At 41.9% G+C, this 24,032-nt stretch overlaps 1 protein-coding gene across 1 annotated transcript in view; it reads right to left on the bottom strand.

Moving 5' to 3' along the window:
* The window catches only part of LOC122813138, a 211,479-nt gene that overhangs the window by 147,122 nt on the left and 40,325 nt on the right, over positions 1-24,032 (bottom strand). The window contains exons 6-7 of the mRNA XM_044085285.1: positions 15,117-15,168; positions 13,555-13,621 (exon numbers count right to left, since the gene is read on the bottom strand). Coding sequence (XP_043941220.1) covers positions 13,555-13,621; positions 15,117-15,168 — 119 coding nt within the window. The remainder of the gene's footprint in view (positions 1-13,554; positions 13,622-15,116; positions 15,169-24,032) is intronic.

Below are 24,032 nucleotides of genomic sequence, written 5' to 3'. Positions count from 1 at the left end.
AACAGATAACAAATTAAAGCTATAAAAATAAAAAGCAAATGGTGCAATCAGAAAGTAGAATGCCAAGATCTTGTGTTGATACTGGTAAAAGATAAATTGCCAGTAAAAGGAAATATGCCATATACAAAGAAAATGATAGTATGTGCTTACATTGTCAAGAAGAAGAAACTATGGAACGTGTGTTTTTGAAATGTAAAAAAGTAAAACATTTATGAGGAAAACTGTGTAAAGAAGATTTTTTCAAAGATATAAAAGAAGTGGATACAATAAACATGGATATGATTAAATACAGATATAAGAATAGAAGTAAAGAATATGTTAAAAGAATAGATAAGAACTTGTTTTATGTTATACGGGTTATATGGAATGAAAGAATAAATGAAATTATGTTTAATGGTAAATTAATTTTAGCAGCAATATTAAGTAAAATCAGATGGTAGTTCAGGAAAAAGGAATAAGGTCTAATAATGATGAAAATTCAGTATGATTGTAAAGGAAATTATGAATGTTTTTAAACAGATCTGTATGTCTATATATTTGTATATTTGTAAATATTTATACATATGTAAATATGTTGTAAATAAGAGTTCTTTTTGTATATAAATAAAGGACTCCTACTCTTTTCAGTAGGTGCCACGAGACCTTTTACGTCTATCTGAGCTACCACTAAGTCAAGCAGATTAGGCCTTGGTTTAACATCTTGTCCAAAGGACAGAACCCCCTTATACTACACTGTAGTGTTAGCAATTCATCTACCTTAAGAATAGAGCCCACAGCCTTCTACACCAAGGGTGTGTATTACCTGTCACTCCAGTGACACACACACACACGCACACACACACACACACACACACACACACACACACACGCATGCACGCACGCACACACACACACACACACACACACACACACACACACACACACACACACACACACACACACACACACACACAGTGCTTCTCCAAAATACCTCTTGGCTTTTGTCTTCACAGGAGCTTTAATTCTGTCCTCCAGTTATAAGAAGTAACCCATTGCTCACCAGTGGAGCTACTCACATTACTTGTTCTTTTTTCTTTTTGTTTATATGTCACACTTGCCTTATCCTTGTAATTATATCAGTAAACACCTCACTTCCAGTTCACTGTGTTATCCAAAGATTACCTCTTGATTCAGTTCTAAATCACAGATGGTGATTTGATCAAAATATACAATATATTGTTCAAAGAAAAAATAAAATAACTATAAACTTGGACTTCTTTATAAAGTTACTCCTTTTCTGTCAGCCCATGCATGTAGGACCATAGCTCACATCTATCTACTTCCTAGTCTCTGGTGTGCCTCATCAGTTTTTACTAACCTATAGTCCTCTCAGCTATCTAATCTGGAGTAATAGTATGATAAGATGGCAGGGTTTGCAAGTAACTACATTAACTAAACACACCACTGTTGTAGGTTTCAGTCTGTTAACTTACTGATGCTTCCTAATCTATTAGCCCACAGTCAAATTAAATCTGCACACTGAATCCTCTAGAGCCCCAGCTTATGTTCTGCCACCAGTCCATTATTAAACTGGTACTCTCCCCACAGAGAACTGGGTTCATTGAACTAACACTCAGTGCTTTCTCAAAAATCTAGAACCAGAAAGTCTTCTTCTTCTTTCGGCTGCTCCCGTTAGGGGTCGCCACAGCAGATCAACTGTTTCCATTTCTTCCTGTCCTCTGCATCTTGCTCTGTCACACCAACCACCTGCATGTCCTCTCTCACCACATCCATAAACCTTATCTTAGGCCTTCCTCTTTTCCTGTTACCTGGCAGCTTCATCCTTAGCATCTTTTCCCAATATAATCTGCATCCCTCCTCAGCACATGTCCAAACCAACGTAATCTTGCCTCTCTGGCTTTGTCTCCAAACCTTCCAACCTGGGCTGACCCTCTAATATACTTATTCCTAATCCTGTCCATCCTCGTCACACCCAGTGCAAATCTTAACATCTTCAACTCTGCCACGTCAAGATCTGACTCCTGCCTTTTTGTCAGTGCCACTGTCTCCAACCCATATAACATAGCTGGTCTCACTACCCTCTTGTAGACCTTCCCTTTCACTCTTACTGGTACTCCTCTGTCACAAATCACTCCTGACACTCTTCTCCACCCACTCCATCCTGCCTGCACTCTCTTCTTCACCTCTCTTCCACACTCACCATTACTCTGAACTGTTGATCCCAAGTACTTAAACTCATTCACCTTCGCCACCTCTACTCCCTGCATCCTCACCATTCGTCTATCCTCCCTCTCATTCACACACACATATATTCTGCCTTAGTCCTGCTGACCTTCATTCCTCTTCTCTCTAGAGCATATCTCCACCTCTCCAGGGTCTCCTCCACCTGTTCCCTACTCTCACTACACATCACAATGTCATCTGCAAACATCATAGTCCATGGGGACTCCTGTCTGATCTCGTCTGTCAACCTGTCCAAAACCATTGCAAATAAGAAAGGGCTCAGAGCTGATCCTTAATGTAATCCCACCTCCACCTTAAACGCATCTGTCACTCCCACCGCAGACGTCACCACTGTCACACTACCCTCGTACATATCCTGTACCACTCTTACATACTTCTCTGACACTCACGACTTCCTCATACAATACCACAACTCCTCTCTAGGCACCCTGTCATATGCTTTCTCTAAATCCACAAAGACGCAATGCAACTCCTTCTGACCTTCTCTGTACTTCTCCATCAACACTCTCAGAGCAAACATCGCATCTGAACCAGGAAAGTGACTGCCTAAATTCTGTGTATGTTGTTAAACTGTACAACTCTCTCTCAACAAACATTAGAAATATCTCATCTTGTCTACTATGTAAAACCTCATTGAAAACATACCTGTCAGCAAAATGGTCCTGCACTTGTAACACCTCCATTACTAAGCCCCTTCTAATTCTAATAACTTCTCATCTATCTTTTAAAATACCAGTGAAATCATAGCTCTCAACAAAACACTCTTACCCTGTACCAGCATCATTACTAAACCTCCTCCTTATGCAGCCAAATCAAATAGGTTATCACTAAATACTCACACCTTGTCACTGTGCCTCATCCACTGTCTATGCACTAAAAGTTCATTGTGACATTATATACAATAATGTAAAACAATGTTGAATGTTCTTTAGATATGTTTGACTAAGTTGTTCTTATAGTTAGCTTACACTAATTGCATGTGAAAAAGTATGTAATGTGGTGCTTTCCTTCCCAGGCCCCAGTGAAAAGGGGCTTTGCCCAATGACATTTTCCCAGTAATCAGAGACAAATAAATAAATATTCTAGAAATCCATTTTCTTTTTACATGAAATTAAATCATTTTCCAGAAATCTCATTCAAAGTCTATATAAACTTTCCTGATTCTATCCTTAATAAAATTTCCTGTGAAATTCCATGCAGGATTCACTGAATCACTTTAATCTTCATCCTGGGGCCAGAAATTTTTCCCTTAACAAGGATAGAATATTAAACACACACACACACACACACACACACACACACACACACACACACACACACACACACACACACACACACATGCACACACCAAAAATACAATGTTCCCTTATCCATCAAAGGGTACAAGGCAATTAATAAATGCCCCCAAAAACACAACTTCATGTAAAACAGAACTGCTGCAGGCAATAATGAAAGATAAATTAATAAAGTACACAAGTTATAATAATAACTGAGACAGCCTACTGGACATTAGTGTCACTTTACAAGAGTGACTCTGGTGCACTATCTGGTTAAATGTCTGGCTCTAGGTCACACCGTAGTTAAACAGAGGGATAACGACTCAAACCCTGAACCCTGAGCTCCAGGAAGTAGTGCATTAGTAGCTCAGATTCTTAATCCTCTGCTCTAACTGCCAATAGCCTTCTTCACTATGCAAAAAGAATCAGAGTTTGTAGAAAAACTTTAGACATCACTCTGCTTTCAATAAAAAGCAGTGCTTTTTGCAGGGGGCAAAGCCTCTGCATACTCACCCAATTGCAAATATATATCTATACTAAATCCAAGATTGCACAATAATGGGGAAAAAGGGAAACCTCTGTATTATGTGATCTAATTTAGAAATCTGCTGAACGGTAGTTTGTGAAGGATATAAGGTGGGAAAAGAAAGCGCAAACAAATAAGTATTAAAGGATAAGTCCTGGTTCATAGCCCCCCCCCCTTTTCTTGTTCTAATAACATAATTCTATTGTAAGTTTCCTAGCCCTGTCAAACCTGTTTTCTCACAGCTTTCTCCAAGCCCTGGCTCTTAGCCTCACCCCTTCTCTCAGTCTCCTAATATAATCCTATTGTAAGCTTCCCAGCCCTGTCAATCCTGTATGTTCCCTTCCTCTTCCTCTTGAGAATTTTCTTATTCCTCCCCTGAGCTGCAGCGCCATCTTTAAATACTACAAACCACTGCCTGACTACACTCTGTTTCTCTCTGTCCCACTGACATCCCTCAGTAGTGTGCACAACTGTAAGTACCATTTGTGATGCAGAAGATTCAATGGCATCTGTTTCTGTTTAATTTCTGACATTCTCACCAACTCAGACTTTGTACGCTAACAACCCTTTGAGCTTTGTAATATTCCAGTCTTTTCAACACATGTACATTTGTGTATTTTAAATAGTTTCTGCCACTTAGAAATAGAAGTTATGTCCTTACCATAACGTTCCATGTGGAGTGTTCATCTCGCCTTTGTTCTTACACATGGGTTCGGAGCCGATCCTCGGCTCCGTGTCGGCCGCTTGCAAGCTCTGCATCGAGAAGAAGCTCGAGACAATCTAATACCCACAATCCCCCTCTGCCTTTACCTCAGATCTAGTTTGCAAGCAAACCAGTCTCTAGAGAGAGCACACTCATGCTCACATCACATATGCACAGAACTAAGAGTCTATATATATATATATATATATAGACACATACACATATATATACATGCCAACTATGTACACAACAACTGCAAAGCAGAAGCAGAATGCCCAGGCCAGGCACCAAAACTGAACGTTCTTCCTAAGGGCGGGAGGGTGGGAATGTAAGAACAAAGGCGAGATGAACACTCCACATGGAACGTTATGGTAAGGACATAACTTCTATATGTGATAGTGTTCAGTCTCGCCGTTTGTTCTTACACATGGGTAGCGTCCCTAGCTCCTTGTTCCTGAGGAACTCACGGAAGGACGTTCTTGAGCACAGTGGAACCAAAGGTTGCCCTGTCCCTAGAAACCTTGTCTACCTTATAATGAGAAATGAATGTATGTGGCTTAGACCAAGTAGCAGCCACACAAATAGCGTCTAGTGATAGGCGGGCTGCATGAGCCAGGGATGTAGACACTGACCTTGTGGAATGTCCTTTGGGTTTGTGCAAAAGAGTTTGATTTGAAGAATCATAGACATAGATTACACAATCCGTTAACCACTTAGAAAGAGTTCTTTTGGTAACCGCTAATCCTTTCCTGTTATCAGCAAAGGCCACAAAAAGTTGATCAGTTTTCCTGTGATCTTTTGTTCTATCCAAGTAAAATCTTAGCTGTCTGTGAACATCTAATTTGTGCAACATATACTCCATTTTGTTGGAGTGATTCTTGAAGAAGGTGGGTAATTCAATGGACTGATTAATATTGTTAATAGAACAAACTTTAGGGAGGAAGGATGAATTAGTTCGAAGAGAAACTCTGTCAGAGTGAAAGATCAAATAAGGGTGCTTGATGGAGAGAGCTTGAAGTTCAGATACTGCCTAGCCGGATGTAATGGCTACCAAAAAGAGTCTTCCAAGACAAAAATTTCAATGGGCAAGAGGAGGCTGGTTCAAAGGGGGGCAACATTAATTTAGATAACAACAAGTTTAGACTCCAAGGTGACGTAGGAGATCTAATTGGTGGTCTAATATGAAAAACTCCTTATAAAAGACTTTACAAAGTCTGTGGGCCATAACAGGAGCCCACATTCTTCCACATGGAAATTAGAGATGGCAGCCAATTGAACTCTTAGTGTGGCAGGAGAAGCACCTTGATGGAACAAGTCCGTTAAAAACTCTAATATTTTATTCAAAGGAGCTATAAAAGGATCCACTTGCTGTGTATTCACCCAGAATACAAATCGCTTCCATTTACTAGAATATGTTTTAGTAGTGGAAGCTTTATGAGAAGCCACCAATATATTCTGAACTGCCCGTGAAGAAGATCAGACCTGGCTAAGTTGGAATTGGAGCAGCCAAGCTGCTAGATGGAGGGACAAGAGCGGGATGGGGAGCCCCTGACGAGTGAGTCAATAGATCTGGCTCTGGGTCCAGGATCCAGGGTCCCCGAATGCAGTGTGTCTTCAGGAAGGGAAACCAAATTTGACGAGGCCAGAATGGGGCAATGAGGATTATTGTCCTGTGTAGGTTTCTGGCTTTCTGGAGAAACTTTGATATCAGGGGAAATGGAGGAAATGCGTACAGGAGTCCCGGGGGCCAATCGTGAATCAGTGCATCCCTGGGGACTTCCCCTGGAGGGGGTAATAGGGCAAAGTAGCTCCTGCATTTGGCGTTCATTGGAGACGCAAACAGATCGCAGAAAGGCTGGCCCCACGTGCGAAAAATCTTTTTCACCACTGAATGTTTTAGGGACCACTCGTGCGGTAACAGAATTGCTCTGCTCAGCCTGTCGGCTATGACGTTGGATGACCCCGGGATGTGCGTTGCTATTAGAAAGCGACCCGTGGACTCCGCCCACTGCCAGATTCTCATGGCCTCTCTGCATAGCTGATAGGATTTGGTTCCCCCTTGCTTGTTTATGTACCAGACTACCGACATGTTGTCCGTCTGAACTGCAATAGTTCCCAGAGGAAGAAGGGGAGCAAAGTGTTGCAATGCTAGAAACACTGCCCTCAACTCTAGAACATTGATGTGCAGATTGTACTCCAAATTGGTCCATTAAGCCTTGGACTGTCTGTCCCTGAAAGATGCCCCCCCACCCTATCAGGGAAGCGTCCGTGGTCACCGTAACTGTAGGCGTGGGTAGCACAAATGGTCTCCCCTTGGAAAGGTTGCACGTTTGAAGCCACCAGTTTAGGTGTGTTTTGCATGTGTTCGTTATAAGAATCTCGTGTGTTAGAGGTAGTTGTTGGAGTGACCATTGTGCAAACAGTAGCCATTGTAGGACTCTCATGTGCAGCCTTCCCAAGGGTATTGCAATAAGAGAAGCTGACATGAGTCCCAAAACCTTCAGTACCAGTTTTGCTGGGGATTTCCTGGACAAGAGAAGAAGACGTATGTGAGTCTGAAGTGAAAGTATCCTTTCTGGAGGGAGTCTTAGAATTAACTGATGTGTGTTTAATTCCGCTCCTATGAACAAGATACTCTGTGATGGCTGAAGTAAGGATTTTCCGAAGTTTACGGAAATTCCTAGGTGAACACACAGTTGAAGAGTATAGTCTCTGGCCTGTACTAGTTGATGCTGGGTGGTGGCAGAAAGGAGCCAGTCATCCAGATACGGAAACACCTGGAATCCTTGGCGTCTCAAGTGAGATGCTACCACTGCCATGCATTTGGTGAAGACCCTGGGGGCTGAGGTCAGACCAAAGGGCAGGGCTCGAAATTGAAAGTGACTGGCCCCCAGCCGGAAGCGCAAATGATCTCTGGATGCCCTGGCCATTTTGATGTGGTAGTATGCATCCTTCAGATCTATTGAGCACATCCAGTCGTCCTTCTGTAAAAATGGAAGGATCGATTGAAGCGTGACCATTCGGAACTTTTCTTTCTTGACGAAGGTGTTGAGGTCGCTTAGGTCCAGAATGGGCCTCCAGTCCCCTGTTTTCTTTGGAACTAAAAAGAACCTTGAGTAAGTCCCGAATCCTTGCTGGTCCACTGGGACTGGTTGGATGACTCTTTTTTCTAGCAGCTTTGAAATTTCTATAGCTGCTGGCTCTCGCAGATGGGGCGGTACACCTGGGAGTCTTTTCTTTGGAATGGGATGGGATAGAAAGGGTATGTTGTAACCTCTGGTAACCACGCTTTTTACCCACTTGTCTGTAGTTATGTTTTGCCAGGCCTGAGGGTATAAAGCTAAGCCACCCCCGACTGCCTCCAGAGCAGGACAGTCGGTCCTCCTCTCAGGAGTCCTGGAAAGGGTTACCAGGGAGTGTATCCCTGTCACCTTGATGCTGCGGACCCCTCTGTCGCCAGGCGGCGTCTTCCACCTCTGCCCCTCCTCTGCCTCTAGAGGGGCATCACCCTGTGTGCCTGGGAAAGATCCTTGGGGTTTTGAAACCACATTTTTCCACCACGTTGCCCTTTGGGGTACGGTCTGGTTGGGGTGGAAAAATGGACTCCGACAGCAGACAGAGTCTTTCCCTCCTGTTCACACTGGGTAAGGGTCTCCTTTACTTTGGGGCCAAAGAGAGTGGCACCGTCAAATGGGGCATTAGTAAAGGAAGACTTGAAGGCTTCCGCAAATGAACATAAGCGCATCCAGGATTGTCTGCGAAGAGCAATCGCTGAAGCTGCTGCCCTACTCGAACCTTCGGCTGCGTAAGAAATCAGCCTCATGGACGAGTTCACAATGGATGTAAGGGTATTAAGTTGCGCTGTCACTTTCTCTGAGACAGCAGCATCTGTAGTACCCTGGAGGGTATCTCCCAACTCTTTGACTAGATCCCTCTGTAGTCGTGTAAAATGGGTCAAATAGTTCAGGGATCGCATGGAAAAAGCCGCTGAACTAAAAATGCGCTTCCCGTACCTGTCCATAGTCCTAGAATCTTTATTAGGGGGATGGACAGATGAGGAAGATTCCGACATCTCCTTTTTCGTGGCAGCTGCCACCACCATAGTGTCCACTGGAACTCCTTTTGTTAAGTAGGTCTTGTCCTGAGGTGCAGTGATATACTTATTGGGTTTCCTTGGGACTGGTTCCACTGTGTCAGGAGCCTCCCACGCCCTTCGAGCAATAAGTTCCATTAATTTGTCGAAGGGCGGAGTGACCCAGGAGGAAGAAGGGCGAGCACCGAATGCCTTCAGCAAAACTGACTCATCCTCAGAAGGGGGAAGGGAGTGCCAATCACCTCTCTGTTTCAGGATCTCCAATATGTCCGAAAAAGAGACATCTTCTGAAGGTGACTTAGGGGACCCTTCTGACTCATCTAAGTCAGTATCGGATGTCAAGGATTCTTGTGGAGAATCCAAGTGTCTCCTCTTACACAATCTTTTCCTAGGGACTTCTTCGTGGGAGCATCCGAAGAAGCCTCCGAGGAAGAGGGCACCCTCTAGGGGTGGCTGAGACACTGGTGCTCGACGCTTGGATGTGGCCGTGGGTGCAGAGGAGGATAACAGCCCTTTATGGGGAGGAGAGGTTGCTTCCACTGATGTGGTTGTCTGGGTAGACAACACCTTCCTCGATGGTCGAGCCCCGGGTCCCGAATCGAAGAATCTCCCGGTTCCAAAGAAATGGGAAGAATCCCGAAACAGGCACGAAGGCATCGACCCGAGGACGGAGCCGAATCGATCAGCGCCGAGGCCCGAGGGAAGAGTCAGAACCGAAACGTCGGTTCGACTCTCGGCCCCGGAACCAAGGACAGATCGTCGGCTCCGAGACTCCGGTACCGGGCCCGACGGAGTCGAGGTGAGAGGAACAGACCGAGAAAAGGACGGTTCTGGACCCGAGGGCTCCACAATCAGAAGATCAACCTCTTCTGGCTCCAAAGACTGGACAGGTCTCGGAGGAGGAATGGATGGAGACAATGGGAGGCCTTCAAGTTTCGACACCAACTGGGTGGAAACTGAAATAAGTTTGGACAGGGCCGAATGCTCCAATAACTTCTGCACCACACGATCCACATCGACATCGGAGAGTTTGGAAGAAGAACGGGTCGAAGGAACCGAAGACGGAGCCGACCTCAATAAAGTCGATGGAGGGAGCTCCAGCACCGGTCCCAAGACTCGAGAGTCAGGAACCGACACCAGTTGAACACTCGGCCCGAAGTCTGTGGAACCGGTGATCTAACTTTACTCGAAGAGCTCGGAGCCGATGACTTGGGCTCCGACGTCTTTGATTCCTTCGAGGATTTCGATGCCTGGTCAGAAGCATCCAGAGCCTCCTGAAAGGAAGGTTTTAATAATCCTCTGTCCATAAGTTTCCTGCGCCTATCTGTCATGACCCTCCCACTAAAAGAGTGACAGATTGAACAGTCCTCTTGTAAGTGGAGAGGGCCAAGGCAGTAGACACAGGAACTATGGTTGTCAGTCACTGACATTTTTTGGCCACACTGACAACGCTTAAAACCTGATTTCACTTTATCAGACATTCTACAAGTAAGATAAGAGTCAAGTCCAGTATAAGAGTCAAATCCGGTGAAAAAAGTCAAATCCAATTTAAATGTCAAGTCCGGTTGTCAAATTTAAGTAGGGTTGGTAGGCCCCGAAAAACTCTAACCAATTAATAAATTTAACGGTACCGAGAATTCAACCTACTCATACACACATACACTCAGTATATCAAAAATTACTATTAGAACAAATTTTCCAATAAAATATAACAAAAATAAGTTATATCTTATCTCAAGATGCTCGAGCTAGCTCCCAGCGATGCGAACACAGCAGCGGCAAACTAGATCTGAGGTAAAGGCAGAGGGGGATTGTGGGTATTAGATTGTCTCGAGCTTCTTCTCGATGCAGAGCTTGCAAGCGGCCGACACAGAGCCGAGGATCGGCTCCGAACCCATGTGTAAGAACAAACGGCGAGATTAAACACTATCACATCTGTTGTTCTTCCTACCTTTGCTTGTTGGCTCATGGAGATAGTTTTCTTTTCACCTTCAAGTGAAGGTGGGTGCCACCCACTTTGTTCGCCCTCCACTTCCCTATGGGCTCACTCAGATCCCTTACCTTACCCTCATTCCCACCCACCCCCTTTCTCATTACATTTATACTTCCTGTAACTCCACCCTCTCTCCACCTTAACCAGTACTATACATCATATCATAAACAACCCCTTCTACTCTCCTGCCACATCCCCTCCTGTAACACACTTTCCACCACCTCTTTTAGCATATACAACCAACTCCACTCCCTAAAATCCAATATGAGTCACTTACTAAGACTCTTATTTATCTCACTTGTCCTTACTACTTTACCACTCTTATTATCCTTCTCAACCAACATAGCCAAGATGCATTCACATCCATACAAACCTGGCTGAATGACACTCAATTAATGCTGAACCCCAAAAAAGCTAAATTGTTACTATTTTCATCAAAACCTCCAGCTGCAGAATTCAAAATGCTTTCACATAACAACACAGAGGTAGAACAGGTGCTATCTGCAAAACTTTCAGGAATCACTATTGATAACAAACTCTCTTTTGAACAACACATTCTCAATACAGTAAAGAAAATGCATTTCAAACTTGGCAAACTATACTGACATAAACTCTACCTAGATAAACAAAGTAAGATAAAACTAGCAAACACTATGCTTATCCCATCCCTCTTGTATGGAAGCCCCATTTTCACCAACCTTCATACATCCCTCAGTAATAACCTGCAATCTTGTTACTGCAAGATAGCAAAATTCGCCTCTAACATGCCTAATTGCCCACACCACTGCAAAGCTATCTCAAACCTGTCTTGGCTTGAATTTCACCACTGTCTCTATTATACTCAACACTTGCTCATAAGCTAATTTTCAAACCTGATGGCTGTCCTGCACTCCAATCTATCTTACACACATACACCCCAAGTTGAACCCTCTGGTCTTCAGAAAGGACACTTTTAAATGTAACTAAACCCAACAAAAGAGCAGGACAATGCCGATATTCCTACAACATTGCCAAACTATGGCATTGCCTCCCCTCATACATTACTCAACTTGACTCTCTAATAGCCTTTAAAGCTGCACTAAAGCCCCACTATTTAAATAATCCCAGCTGTACCTGTGAAATACAGTGCAAGCCCCCTTAACTTCACACACTTAACTATTCAGATCCTACACTTTAAGCCGCTGTTATACTATTCTCTTCCTCCTCTGTATGATTGTTTCTCCTACCTACGATTTGTGCAATTTACTAATAATCATGATTACTTTCTTGTGACTGAAAATATGTTATCATGTATCCATACAGTCTGATAATTATGTATTAACTATATACCATTACTCAACACCCTATGCTAAATATGTATTATGTATTAACTATATACCATTACTCTCTGCTCTATGCTAATTATGTATGATGTATTAACTATATACCATTACTCAACACCCTATGCTAATTATGTATTATGTATTAACTATATACCAATATTCCCCACCCTATGCTAATTATGTATGATGTATTAACTATATACCATTACTCCCCACCCTATGCTAATTATGTATTATGTATTAACTATATACCATTACTCCCTGCTCTATGCTAATTATGTATGATGTATTAACTATATACCATTACTCCCCGCCCTATGCTAATTATGTATTATGTATTACCTATATACCATTACTCCCCGCCCTATGCTAATTATGTATTATGTATTACCTATATACCATTACTCCCCACCCTATGCTAATTATGTATGATATATTAACTATATACCATTACTCCCTGCCCTATGCTAATTATGTATGATGTATTAACTATATACCATTACTACCCGCCCTATGCTAATTATGTATGATGTATTAACTATATACCATTACTCCCTGCCCTATGCTAATTATGTATTATGTATTACCTATATACCATTACTCCCCGCCCTATGCTAATTATGTATGATGTATTAACTATATACCATTACTCCCCACCCTATGCTAATTATGTATGATGTATTAACTATATACCATTACTCCCCGCCCTATGCTAATTATGTATTATGTATTAACTATATACCATTACTCCCCACCCTATGCTAATTATGTATTATGTATTAACTATATACCATTACTCCCCGCCCTATGCTAATTATGTATTATGTATTAACTATATACTATCACTCCCCACCCGATGCTAATGTATGCATATCTCTTTCACTTTGTATTTGTTCTGTACAATATTTGATTACCTGTAGAGCTTTTCTCCCCGGGCCTCCACTGAAAATGGGTTTCTGACCCAGTGGAGTTTCCCAGTCAACAAATGTCAATAAATAAATAAATAATAAAATATTGTCATTCCAAACTCCATATCTGTTGCTATATGTGTAGGTGGAATGATATTAATGTAATACTAGTAACCTAGCTAGTTTAATACTACAACAGAAGATTATCAGTTACAAAAATATAATTTCTTCGGGAGGGTTTGGCATAAAGATTAATGTCCTTATCTCACAAATACAAGGTACAGGTTTTGATTCTGACCTCTGGTTATTGGCTGAGGTTGGGGTGGGTATAATAGTTAAGGTGTTTACCTCACAGTCACAAGGTACAAGGTCTGATTGTCACCTTTGAAATGGAAACTGGCTAGGCTTAGCCCACAAGGACAGATAGTCCAGTACTTACCTATGAACCTATTTAAGTACTATATGATTAAAGCACCAAACCCACTTACCACAGTGTAAATCATTGTTCCCCACAGAGAGTAGCTTGATGTTGCACAACCATCAGGACACTGAACGCTACAGAGAAATACAAAGATAAAAAAATAAATTCACACTTGCTATATTTCTGATTTGTCCATATTCATAAAAGCATTGTGGTGTTTCATTTGTTTTCTATTATTTCTGGGGTCTGACATCCAGGATACTCCCTCCCAAACAGATATATGTGGACCTCTTTGAAGGTTTCATTGCTGAAAGTAGTAAGCTACCTACGTCCAATGATGCCAGCCTTTAAGAGAACCCATTGTGTTCCATGCCATGTACCACATTTTGGTGACAAATATGTTAGTCTTGAGGGTCAGTAAATGATACTGGATGAACTACAACAGGAAAGAGGGAGATGATCAGCTTCATCCATGCGGCCACATATGTAAAGGGGTCACTGGTGCCAGAGGTTATATTAGTACAATTTTGGCTTGCTAGGCAACCAGAAGAGGATCTATGGAACAAGTTGTGTACCAAAGTATTATTAAACATGCCCAACAGGTGTTTCTAGAATGTCGCTAAGGGAAGTATACCAAAAGCACGGCTTTAGTATTCTAGTATTCAGCAGAAGACAATTTGACTGAAATGAGCAAGCAAGGAACATGAAATCATGATTGATAAATCAGTGAGGAATGACAGTATCCCACAGTGACAAATCAGCATCCAAAAGAATGTGAACATTTTAATATCCTCCCCATAGTGTATCAAAACAAATCAACACCCTAAATAACGTGAAAGGGTTAATATATTAATGAGACAAAATAGCAGCAAGATTGTAAGCTGATTAAAACATCAGGTTACAAATGTAGCTACTGAAGTACTTCTATTCACAAAAGCTGCAAAATATACCTTAGACTTGGTGGTTTTGATTTTTCTTTATGGTGATTTCCTTATTTTGGGTTTTTAAATGGCAAAATGTATTTTCTGTAATATTTCTCAAAGTATTATCAAAGCAATGGAGACCTCAAAGAAGCATCCATTAAAGGATTTTAAAGGGCACCTTCAGTACAATGTAAATTTCAGCTGCAGCCTTTTAATGTATAAAAACAGTTTTAGATGAGAAGGTTAGTCAAAGGAAACTAGCTGGATACAGTCACTAATATCAATGGCAAACTCGACAGAATCCCTTTCTGTAAGTTTCCCAAACAGATGCCATTAGAAATTGTGCTTCCCATGGATTTTGCATGTGCCGGGGAGTGCTTTTCTCCCATAAACCCTCAGGTAATCTAAACATTTTCCGTGGTTAGACTATTTTTGGAAAGCAGACAAAAAAAAATCAATAAAATGGGAGTTTGGTGAGTTTGCCCTTGTAATTCAGTAACTTACCTATTTGATCACATATTTATAAAGTAGCATTGCAAGGTCTAGTGATATCTCTCCTCTACTAAAGTTCACAGAAATTTTCCAGGATTGAATATACCCCCCCCCCCCACAGCAGCAGCAGTACTGAAATATAATACATGGTACCCACTGTTAGTCACCCCATAAGTTTTACAGTTATTCTGCATTTTCCTTTATGCCTACTTACATTATATTGTCTTCTCCAAATGCATTACCTCTGCTTGAACAGTCAATGGATTCTACAAAAGAAGAAATATAAAGAAATGTTAATCATAAACTTTGATGAAACATCACCAGCCAGGCAAAACGTCAATTTGTTTAATAACAGACTGTATCCTTTACAAAAATATAACAGAAAATGCAGTATTTATTAAAAAACTGGCAGTCTGTCACACAAAATACAAATGTCTGCCAAACAAAAATAGTGCAAAATAATTTGTTTTCAGTAAAATATCTAGTGCCATATACATCCTTGGGTTTTTGTCTTCCCTTTGGCTCACAAAGCTCTCTTATATTTGCTTTTTCCTCTCCCTAATTCTTCCTCTTAACCCTGAACATATGTGTTTTTTTGTGGGTGTAGGTGTGCATGTGTGTGCTTATCCATCTATCTATATGTGTGTGTGCGTGTGTGTGTGTGTGTGTGTGTGTGTGTGTGTGTGTGTGTGTGTTTAGCCATCTGTCAATATGCATATGTGTGTGTATGTCATTATCTACCTATCTATACTTGTGTGTGTGTGTGTGTGTGTGTGTGTGTGTGTGTGTGTGTGTGTGTGTGTGTGTGTGTGTGTGTGTGTGTGTGTGTGTGTGTGTGTGAAATTTTATAGACACACACACACACACATATATATATATATATATATATATATGTATATATGTATATATATATATATATATATATATATATATATATATATATATATAGTTACACTTCAAAACATCTAAAACCCAGAACATCTAAATTCATAACATCGAGATCATAACATCTAAAATTCATAACAATGAATTCATAACATCTAAAATTTATAATATGTAAATACTGTATCAGCACATATGTAAATGTTATAGTTTAATCTGTTAATTTTGTGGTATCACTATGAGATGTAGTTTTAATTTCTATAGTTATTATTTATACAGTGTAGGAATTTATACTATTTATATAGTGTTTATTTTGCCACTCTGTATTTGTTTTTTAGGCCATACAGATAAGTGCTATAGACATCATGTGTACATTCTTTATGGTGATCATGATACAGTGGGGTTAGGAAATTAGCTTTTTCCCACTGTAGTGCGATCTCGGAGTTGGTACGTTTAATTTACGGGGGGGGGGTGTGTGGGCTGTAGCTGTGTGTGTGTGTGTGTTTGTATATATAAATATATATATATATATATATATATATATATATATATATATATATATATATATATTTGTATTTTTCAGCTCTTTCAGTAAAGAGTTGCTCTTCCTGTCAATGACATATCTTAAGATGTATAGTTGTTCAGCACAGGAAAGTAACTATCCTGATTCACTGGGCTGATGTCTAAGTCTGTGATTCTGAGGTTAAGAAAGCTATCAAGATAATCAGACCATCTTACTGTATTTAGATCAAGGACCTGCTTGTTCTTTGTTGAGCTGTGGTTATACAATCACATGAACTGTTACCAAGATTGTTCTTTGTAAAGAGAGTCACTGATGCAGCTGCTGAAACAGCCACTCATGCCTAAGGTAAGCAGGTGGAGTGAAGGAAAGCAGTTTTATTTTCTAAGGAAGGAATATAAAATGCTGTTAGAAGACACAAAATGATGCCACTTAGGATCTGACCACTGACTTTAAAGACAACCAGTGTTTGTTAATTTTCACTTGTGCTGGAAGGGCTGGGGAGTGGAGTTTGGGAGTGAGCAGTTAAGAAGGACACAGTTCAGTTTGCTGGACTGGCAACCTCTACAGAAATGTAGGTGTCTCACCCATAGCACTGAGCCATTCATCCCACACTGCACAATGGGCCTAGTGACGCCCATGCTGCACAGCACTGAGTCTAGTGATCTCACACTGTACATCAGTGAGCCTAGTGATCCCACTCTGCACAACAGTGGAACTAGTAATCAAGCCCTGCACAGCAGTGAGCCTAGTGATCTCATGTTGCATAGCAGTGAGCCTAATGAACCAGTGCTGAACATCAGTGAACCTAGTGATCCCATGCTACACAGCAGTGAGACTAGTGAACTAGTGCTGCACAGCAATCAGTCTGGTGATCTCACACTGCACAGCAGTGAGCTTAGTGACCTACAATGACGTACAGCAGTAAACCTAGTGATCCCATGCTGCATAGCAGTGAGCCTAGTGACTCCATTCTGCACAGCAGTGAACCGAGTGATCCCATGCTGCAAGCAGTGAGCCTAGAGATCCTGTGCTACACAACAGTGAGTCTGGAGATTACTACTGTGCAGAGCAGTGAGACTGATAATCCCACACTGCTCAGCAGTGAGCCTGGTGAACCTACTCTGCGCATCAGAGGGCCTGCTGATCACACTCTGCATAATAGTGAGTCTGGTGATCCCACCCTGCACAAAAGTCATCTTAGTGTTCCCACTCTGCACAACAGTCAGCATAGTGATCCCACTATGCAAAGCAATGAGCCTAGTGATACCCTAAGACACAGCAGTGAACACAGTGATCTCTCTCTCTACACTGAAAGAGTCTGGTGATCCCACTCTGTACATCAGAGAGCTTGGTGATCTCACTCTGCATAACAGTGAGCCTGGTGATCCCACCCTGCACAACAGTCAGCCTAGTGTCCCCACTCTGCACAGAAGTGAGCCTGGTGATCTCACTCTGCACAAAAGTGAGTCTGATGTTCCCACTCTGCAGAGCAGTGAGCCTGATGATCCCAGCTACACATCAGTGAGCCTAGTGATCCCAAGATGCACAGCAATGAAACCAGTGATACTATGAGGCACAGCAGTGAACACAGTGATCTCTCTACATAACAGAGAGTCTGCTGATACCACTCTACACAGCAGTGAGCCTGGTGATCTCAGCTGCACAGCAGTAAGCCTGGTGAACCCACTCTACACAACAGTGAACCTGGGAATCCCACTCTGCACAGCATTGAGCCTGTTGATACTACTCTGCACAAAAGTGATCCTGGTGATCCCACTTTGCACAACAGTGAGCCTGGTGATCTTAATCTGCACACCAGAGAGCTTGGTGATCCCACTCTGCATAACATTGAGCCTGGTGATCCCACCCTGCACACCAGTCAGTCTAATGTTCCCACCCTGCACAGCAGTCAGCTTAGTGATGGCATGATGCACAACAGTGAGCCAAGCAATCCCACAATGTATATAAGTGAGCCTGGTGATCCCATTCTGTACATCAGTGAACCTGGTGATCCCACTCTGCATGGCAGTGAGCCTAGTGATACCACACTGCACAGCACTGAGCCTGGTTATCCCACTCTGCACAACAGTGAGCCTGGTGATATCACTCTGCACAGCAGTGGGCCTGGTTATCCTAGTATGCACATCAGAGAGCCTGGTGATCCCGCTCTGCATAACAGTGAGCCTGGTATCCCACCCTGCACAACAGTCAGCCTAGTGTTCCCACTCTACACAACAGTCAGCCTAGTGATCCTACTATGCACATCAATGAACTTAGTGAAGCCACAATGCACAGCAGTCAGCATAGTGAACAACAACATACAGCAGTGAGCCTAGTGATCCCACTGTGCACAGCACTGAGATTGGTGATCTCAATGTGAACAACAGTGATCCTAGTGATACCACTCTGCACAGCAGTCAGCCTGGTGATCTTACTCCACACAACAGTGAGCCTGGTGTTCCCACTCTGCACAGCTGTGATTCTGGTGATCCACTATGCACAGCAGTGAGCTTAGTGATCCTACACTTCACAGCAGTGAGTCTAATGATTCCACTATGCACAGCAGTGAGCTTAGTGATCCTACACTTCACAGCAGTGAGTCTAATGATTCCACATTGCACAGCAGTGAGCTTAGTGATCCTACACTTCACAGCAGTGAGTCTAATGATTCTACATTGCACAGCAGTGAGCTTAGTGATCCTACACTTCACAGCAGTGAGTCTAATGATTCCACATTGCATAGCAGTGAGTCTAGTTATCCGACACTGCACAGCAGTTAGAGCATGGGGCAGCTGACATGTCCCTCCTGCCAAACAGCAATTGTGGAGCTTAAAAGTCACTACTGGTAGGAGTTAGGCTAGTTTATTTCACAGGCATGCTAACCTGCTCCCTCACACTGACTCTTGCCTCTGTGGGGATGAGCTGATGAAGCTCATGCCCTGGCTAAAGCATGACTGGCCCATAGGGCTCTCAGCCTCTCTGGAGAATTAATAGACCTGACTATTAGTCCCCATTGGAGGAACAAAAACGCTCTCCATGTGCGAGTAGTGGAGGTATCAGACAGACTGTGCAAGCAAGTAAACACACTAAGCAAGCCCTGTTTGCTATCTAACTTAAACTTTGTTCTAGAAGCATCCCTGTGGGGGTAATTACTGACCATCAAAACTAGGTCACTCTTTTCTGAAGAGAATTTTTCCCTGCCCTGACTGCAAACTTAGGCAAACATGTGCTGAGTTAATAGCATGGGTGCTGGAGGAGCAGGTACAGAAGGATGGACTGAGTGGCAAAGCTAGCTTTACTATCCTTGGATAAAGGAGGCGATCTGACCCACCACATTAGCGATGACTACCTGTGGGGTAGGCAGTCACTTGTGGGACAGGACGGGGCAAGTTTGAGCTGTTAGTTGCCACATGTGACACCAAGTCAGGAAAGACAGAAAGATGGAACGACATTAGTGGAAGTTGTGCATCATTCCCTGCCCAATCAGCCATTGTGAGTGGAAAAATGTCTATGCATAAGTGTTAGGAGGGAAGAGATGAGGAACTTCACAGTACTAGAACACTGGCCCACTCCCAAATTTCAGACTTTCACCTACAGATGAAGAAATAGGCCAATAAGTCTCCTGAAATAGGAACAAATGGGTCAGAGGGATCTTGCCTAGTTTGGTGATGCCTGGCTCTTATCCCTGGAGGAATGAGTAAGCTGGGAGCCATTAGGCTATGCCCCATCAGAGAAGGAATAAAAAGGTAAAAGAAAGGAATTCCAACCCTGTTATTTCCCCTCATTACAGACCCATCTCACTACTTGTCTAACTGCTCCAATATATTGAAAATCATGACATTTTTACCAGATGCTAACATGGCTTTGCCAGAATATAATATTATGAATGCCATCTGGCTTCTCACAAATCATATAGTTAAGAATATGTGTAATAGAATTCTAACTAGTTTGTTTTTCATTGATCTTACCCAATGATTTTGACTTTGTTGGCTAATGAATCCTTCTGTAGGTATTTAAGATATACTGGGTTTGAAAATGAGACCTATTGATTTGCTGATTACATCATACTCTGCAAATTTAAAATTGTGCTGGAAGTTCAGTTTTATGTCTGGACAAGTTATATTCAGCTGTGATGTGGACTCGGTCATTGTGTCGGCACTGTTTTCTCTCTTCCTCAACTCACAGACCTCTCAGCTTGAACAACAGGTTCTTTTGCACGCTGATGATCTGGTTTATATCAAACACTTGCAGTCAACTACAGTCATCAAAGAAAATCTACACATAAACCTCTTCATACTAGAAAGTTGGAGAGCAGCAGAAAAAAAAAAATAAGAAATCTTTTCAAATTCAAAATGAACACTGTATGTCAGAAGGGATGCTGTACACCAGAACTCTGAAAACTTGGTAACGTTTCTCTGGATTAGGATCTGTAGCTCCACTGAAAAGAATGCATTAATTTCTTTCCAATACCCTAAAGATTTGTTTAACCACACTATGAGCTTAATACACATTCCAAATTCAGAGGTCAAATTAGCAGCCAGCTATATCAGTGTACTAGACTCTCTTTCTACCATGGAAACATGAGGGACAACAGGCAAGAAATTCGGATGCTTCAAACAGTCATTTAAGAACAACAGTGCCTCCATGCCCCATAAAACAAGATTTGTAGGTTTCCCCTGCTGGCAGCCATAGCAGAGTATCACTGACAGACACAAGGAAGAGGCAATGTGACCCTCACTGGGGAGATAGCTGCCACTATTTTACTACTCACCTTCCGACTTCTCCCTGCAGGATGCACTGTCGGAGATGTTGGGTGAGTAGATTGATGTGATGACGAGATAATTTTTCTGAGCTATGATACAGAATGAGAATTGCCTAGACATGGTAAGACCTTGCTGTTTCAAATAATGGTGGCTGCCAAACAAGCAATTACTAGAAAATGGAAATCAAAATCTAAATCAACTATACTGGAAGTAGTAAATATAATAACAGAGATAAAACAACTGGAATTGAGACCTATCTTTAGAAAAGGGTAGGAGCAAACTACATAGGAAAAAAATGGGAATTCTGGAAACAATACATACAAGGGAGGAATAAGGTTGAAAAGATGAAAGGACAAATTAGTTATGTAATGTGTGAGTGAGAAACATTGGGTAGATTATAACTGATGTATAATGTTTGCATATGGGAGTGTGTCAGTATGGTTTGTGATGTAAAATGCTTGCAACTAGGATTGTGTTGGTGTGGTTTGTTTTTATATATATAAATGTATGACTGCCTATGTAGTAAGTGATGGTTTAATAAAGATGATTCTTATTTAGAAAAAGAAGGAAATGAGTAATTTACTTAGTATTGCTTAGGTTATATCAGGCATGGGCAAACTACGGCCCGGGGGCCACATGCGGCCCGTTAAACGTTTTGATTCGGCCCGCCAAGGCACCCCTTCATTTCTGATTTTTCGTCTTTTTTTTAGACTTTTTCATTTTTCGTGGTTTTGGAGCTGATGTCATCACGCGATGATGTCAGCCTCCGTCAGAATTAAGATCAAGGGACATGCGGGGCGCGTCTGTTTGAATAATGGGACTGCCCCCCGTTTTGGATTTAAGCTCAACGGACTTTTACACCATAAAACTGCAGAGTTTTCCAGGCAGAATGGAAGTTGCTGCACAGCTTGCTTTGAAGTTTTCTTTAAGGTAACAAATGTGTGTGTGTGTGTGTGTGTGTGTGTGTGTGTGTGTGTGTGTGTGTGTGTGTGTGTGTATGCGATCGGAGAGAAAGTGAGTGAATGCAGGTTTGAAAGGTGAAGAGTGTGTGTGTGTGCGATCGGAGAAAAAGTGAGTGAATGCAGATTTGAAAGGTAAAGTGTGTGTGTATGTGTATGTATGTGTGTGTGTGCGTGTGTGTGTGTGTGTGTGTGTGTGTGTATGCGATCGGAGAGAGAAAGTGAGTGAATGCAGGTTTGAAAGGTGAAGAGTGTGTGTGTGTGAGCGATCGGAGAGAAAAAGTGAGTGAATGCAGATTTGAAAGGTAAAGTGTGTGTGTGTGTATGCGATCGGAGAAAGTGAGTGAATGCAGGTTTGAAAGGTGAAGTGTGTGTGTGTGTGTATGTGTGTGTGAGTGATCAGACAGAGAAAGTGAGTGAATGCAGGCTTGAAAGGTGAAGGGACATGCGGGAGCGCGTCTGTTTGAATAATGGGACTGCCCGCCGTTTTGGATTTAAGCTCAACGGACTTTTACACCATAAAACTGCATGTGTGTGTGTGTGTGTGTGTATGCAATCGGAGAGATTGTGAGTGAATGCAGGTTTGAAAGATGAAGTGTGTGTGTGTGTGTGTGTGTGTGTGTGTGTGTGTGTGTGTGTGTGTGTGTGTGTGTGTGTGTGAGCGATCAGACAGAGAAAGTGAGTGAATGCAGGCTTGAAAGGTGAAGTGTGTGTGTGTGTGTGTGTGTGTGTGTGTGTGTGTGTGTGTGTGTGTGTGTGTGTGTGTGTGTATGCAATCGAGAGAGAGAGTGAAATTAGTGAATGCAGATTTGAAAGGTGAAGAGTGTGTGTGTGTGAGCGATCTGCTTCATTATCTATTCTCTTGCCTTATCCTTCAAAAAAAAGAAATGATCTGACTGCTTAAAATAAGTAAAATGTGCATTCTCTCCACATCACTAGGCACTCCATTGAACATTTGTACTTTGTGTGTTCCCAACAGTTGGGTTGTCACACTGAACTGCACTATAGTTTGGTTGCTTTGCTTGCTTAATATTCATCACAGACTCAGCCTCCCATTCTTTATCAGCCCCTTCCCACAAGAAATGTCTTTCTTTCAACTTTGGACATTTTCTTCCTGCTCATGTTGGTTCTTTAAAGTATACTACTGTAGTTTTCCTTTCATTTGTACAACTGCATTGTACTCCAGTCCAGATGCAAATGTACATTAAATGCACAGACCACAAATCTGTCCCCTGACAGCTATAGTTATACAGCATGTTTATGAAAAGTTCTCCAGGCATGTCTAGTGTAATGCAGTTCAAATAAAGTGAAATATGAAAAAAAAGACAGTCAGGAGGAGAGTGATGGTGATATCCTGAAGGATAACAGAACTTTCAGTGCTTTAAAATAAAATGGTCATTTATTTGATTTTCAGTGTTTAAAGACTCATTTCGAAGTCAGAGATTTTATTGTAATGCTTTTCTTCATTTCATTGGAAATTAAAGCACATGTTTTCTCCATATCCCAAGATGTGTATTTTTCCCCCAATGAGGTGATGTTTTCAAAGCATGCCATCTATCTGCTCCTGTTCCGGCCCCTTTGTCAAATGTTAGAACTCAATGTGGCCCACGAATCAAAAAGTTTGCCCACCCCTGGGTTATATGATATATAGCAATATATATGAAGTATAATGTTTATTATGTTCATATAGTTTGATTGTTATATGAATGTAAACCTGCGTTAAGTCACAAATGATAATTCAATAAAGGTGTTTGAAAAAAAAACAGATTTAAATGTGAAATCTTACACTGGTCAAAAAAAAGGTGTCAGATCACTTTTATGTTGTAGTGTGTTTGGTAGTGTGCCAGCAGAGCACTTCTTCCTTGCATTTTGCGCACAACTAAGGAGATGATATATTGTCATTCCTTTAAAGGTACTGAGGTGGTCATTAGGTAACACCCCTTGACTTGCATAAATCTTGGGGAGCCAGTCTTCTCCTTCATGGTGGCTATGGCCAGCCTTCT

The sequence above is a fragment of the Protopterus annectens genome, chromosome 10.part0 (assembly GCF_019279795.1).
Source record: "Protopterus annectens isolate FY-2018-M chromosome 10.part0, PAN1.0, whole genome shotgun sequence".
Lineage (NCBI taxonomy): Eukaryota > Metazoa > Chordata > Ceratodontiformes > Protopteridae > Protopterus > Protopterus annectens.
Note: the sequence above shows the minus strand (reverse complement) of the source record. Positions and strands in the feature narration are given on the sequence as shown.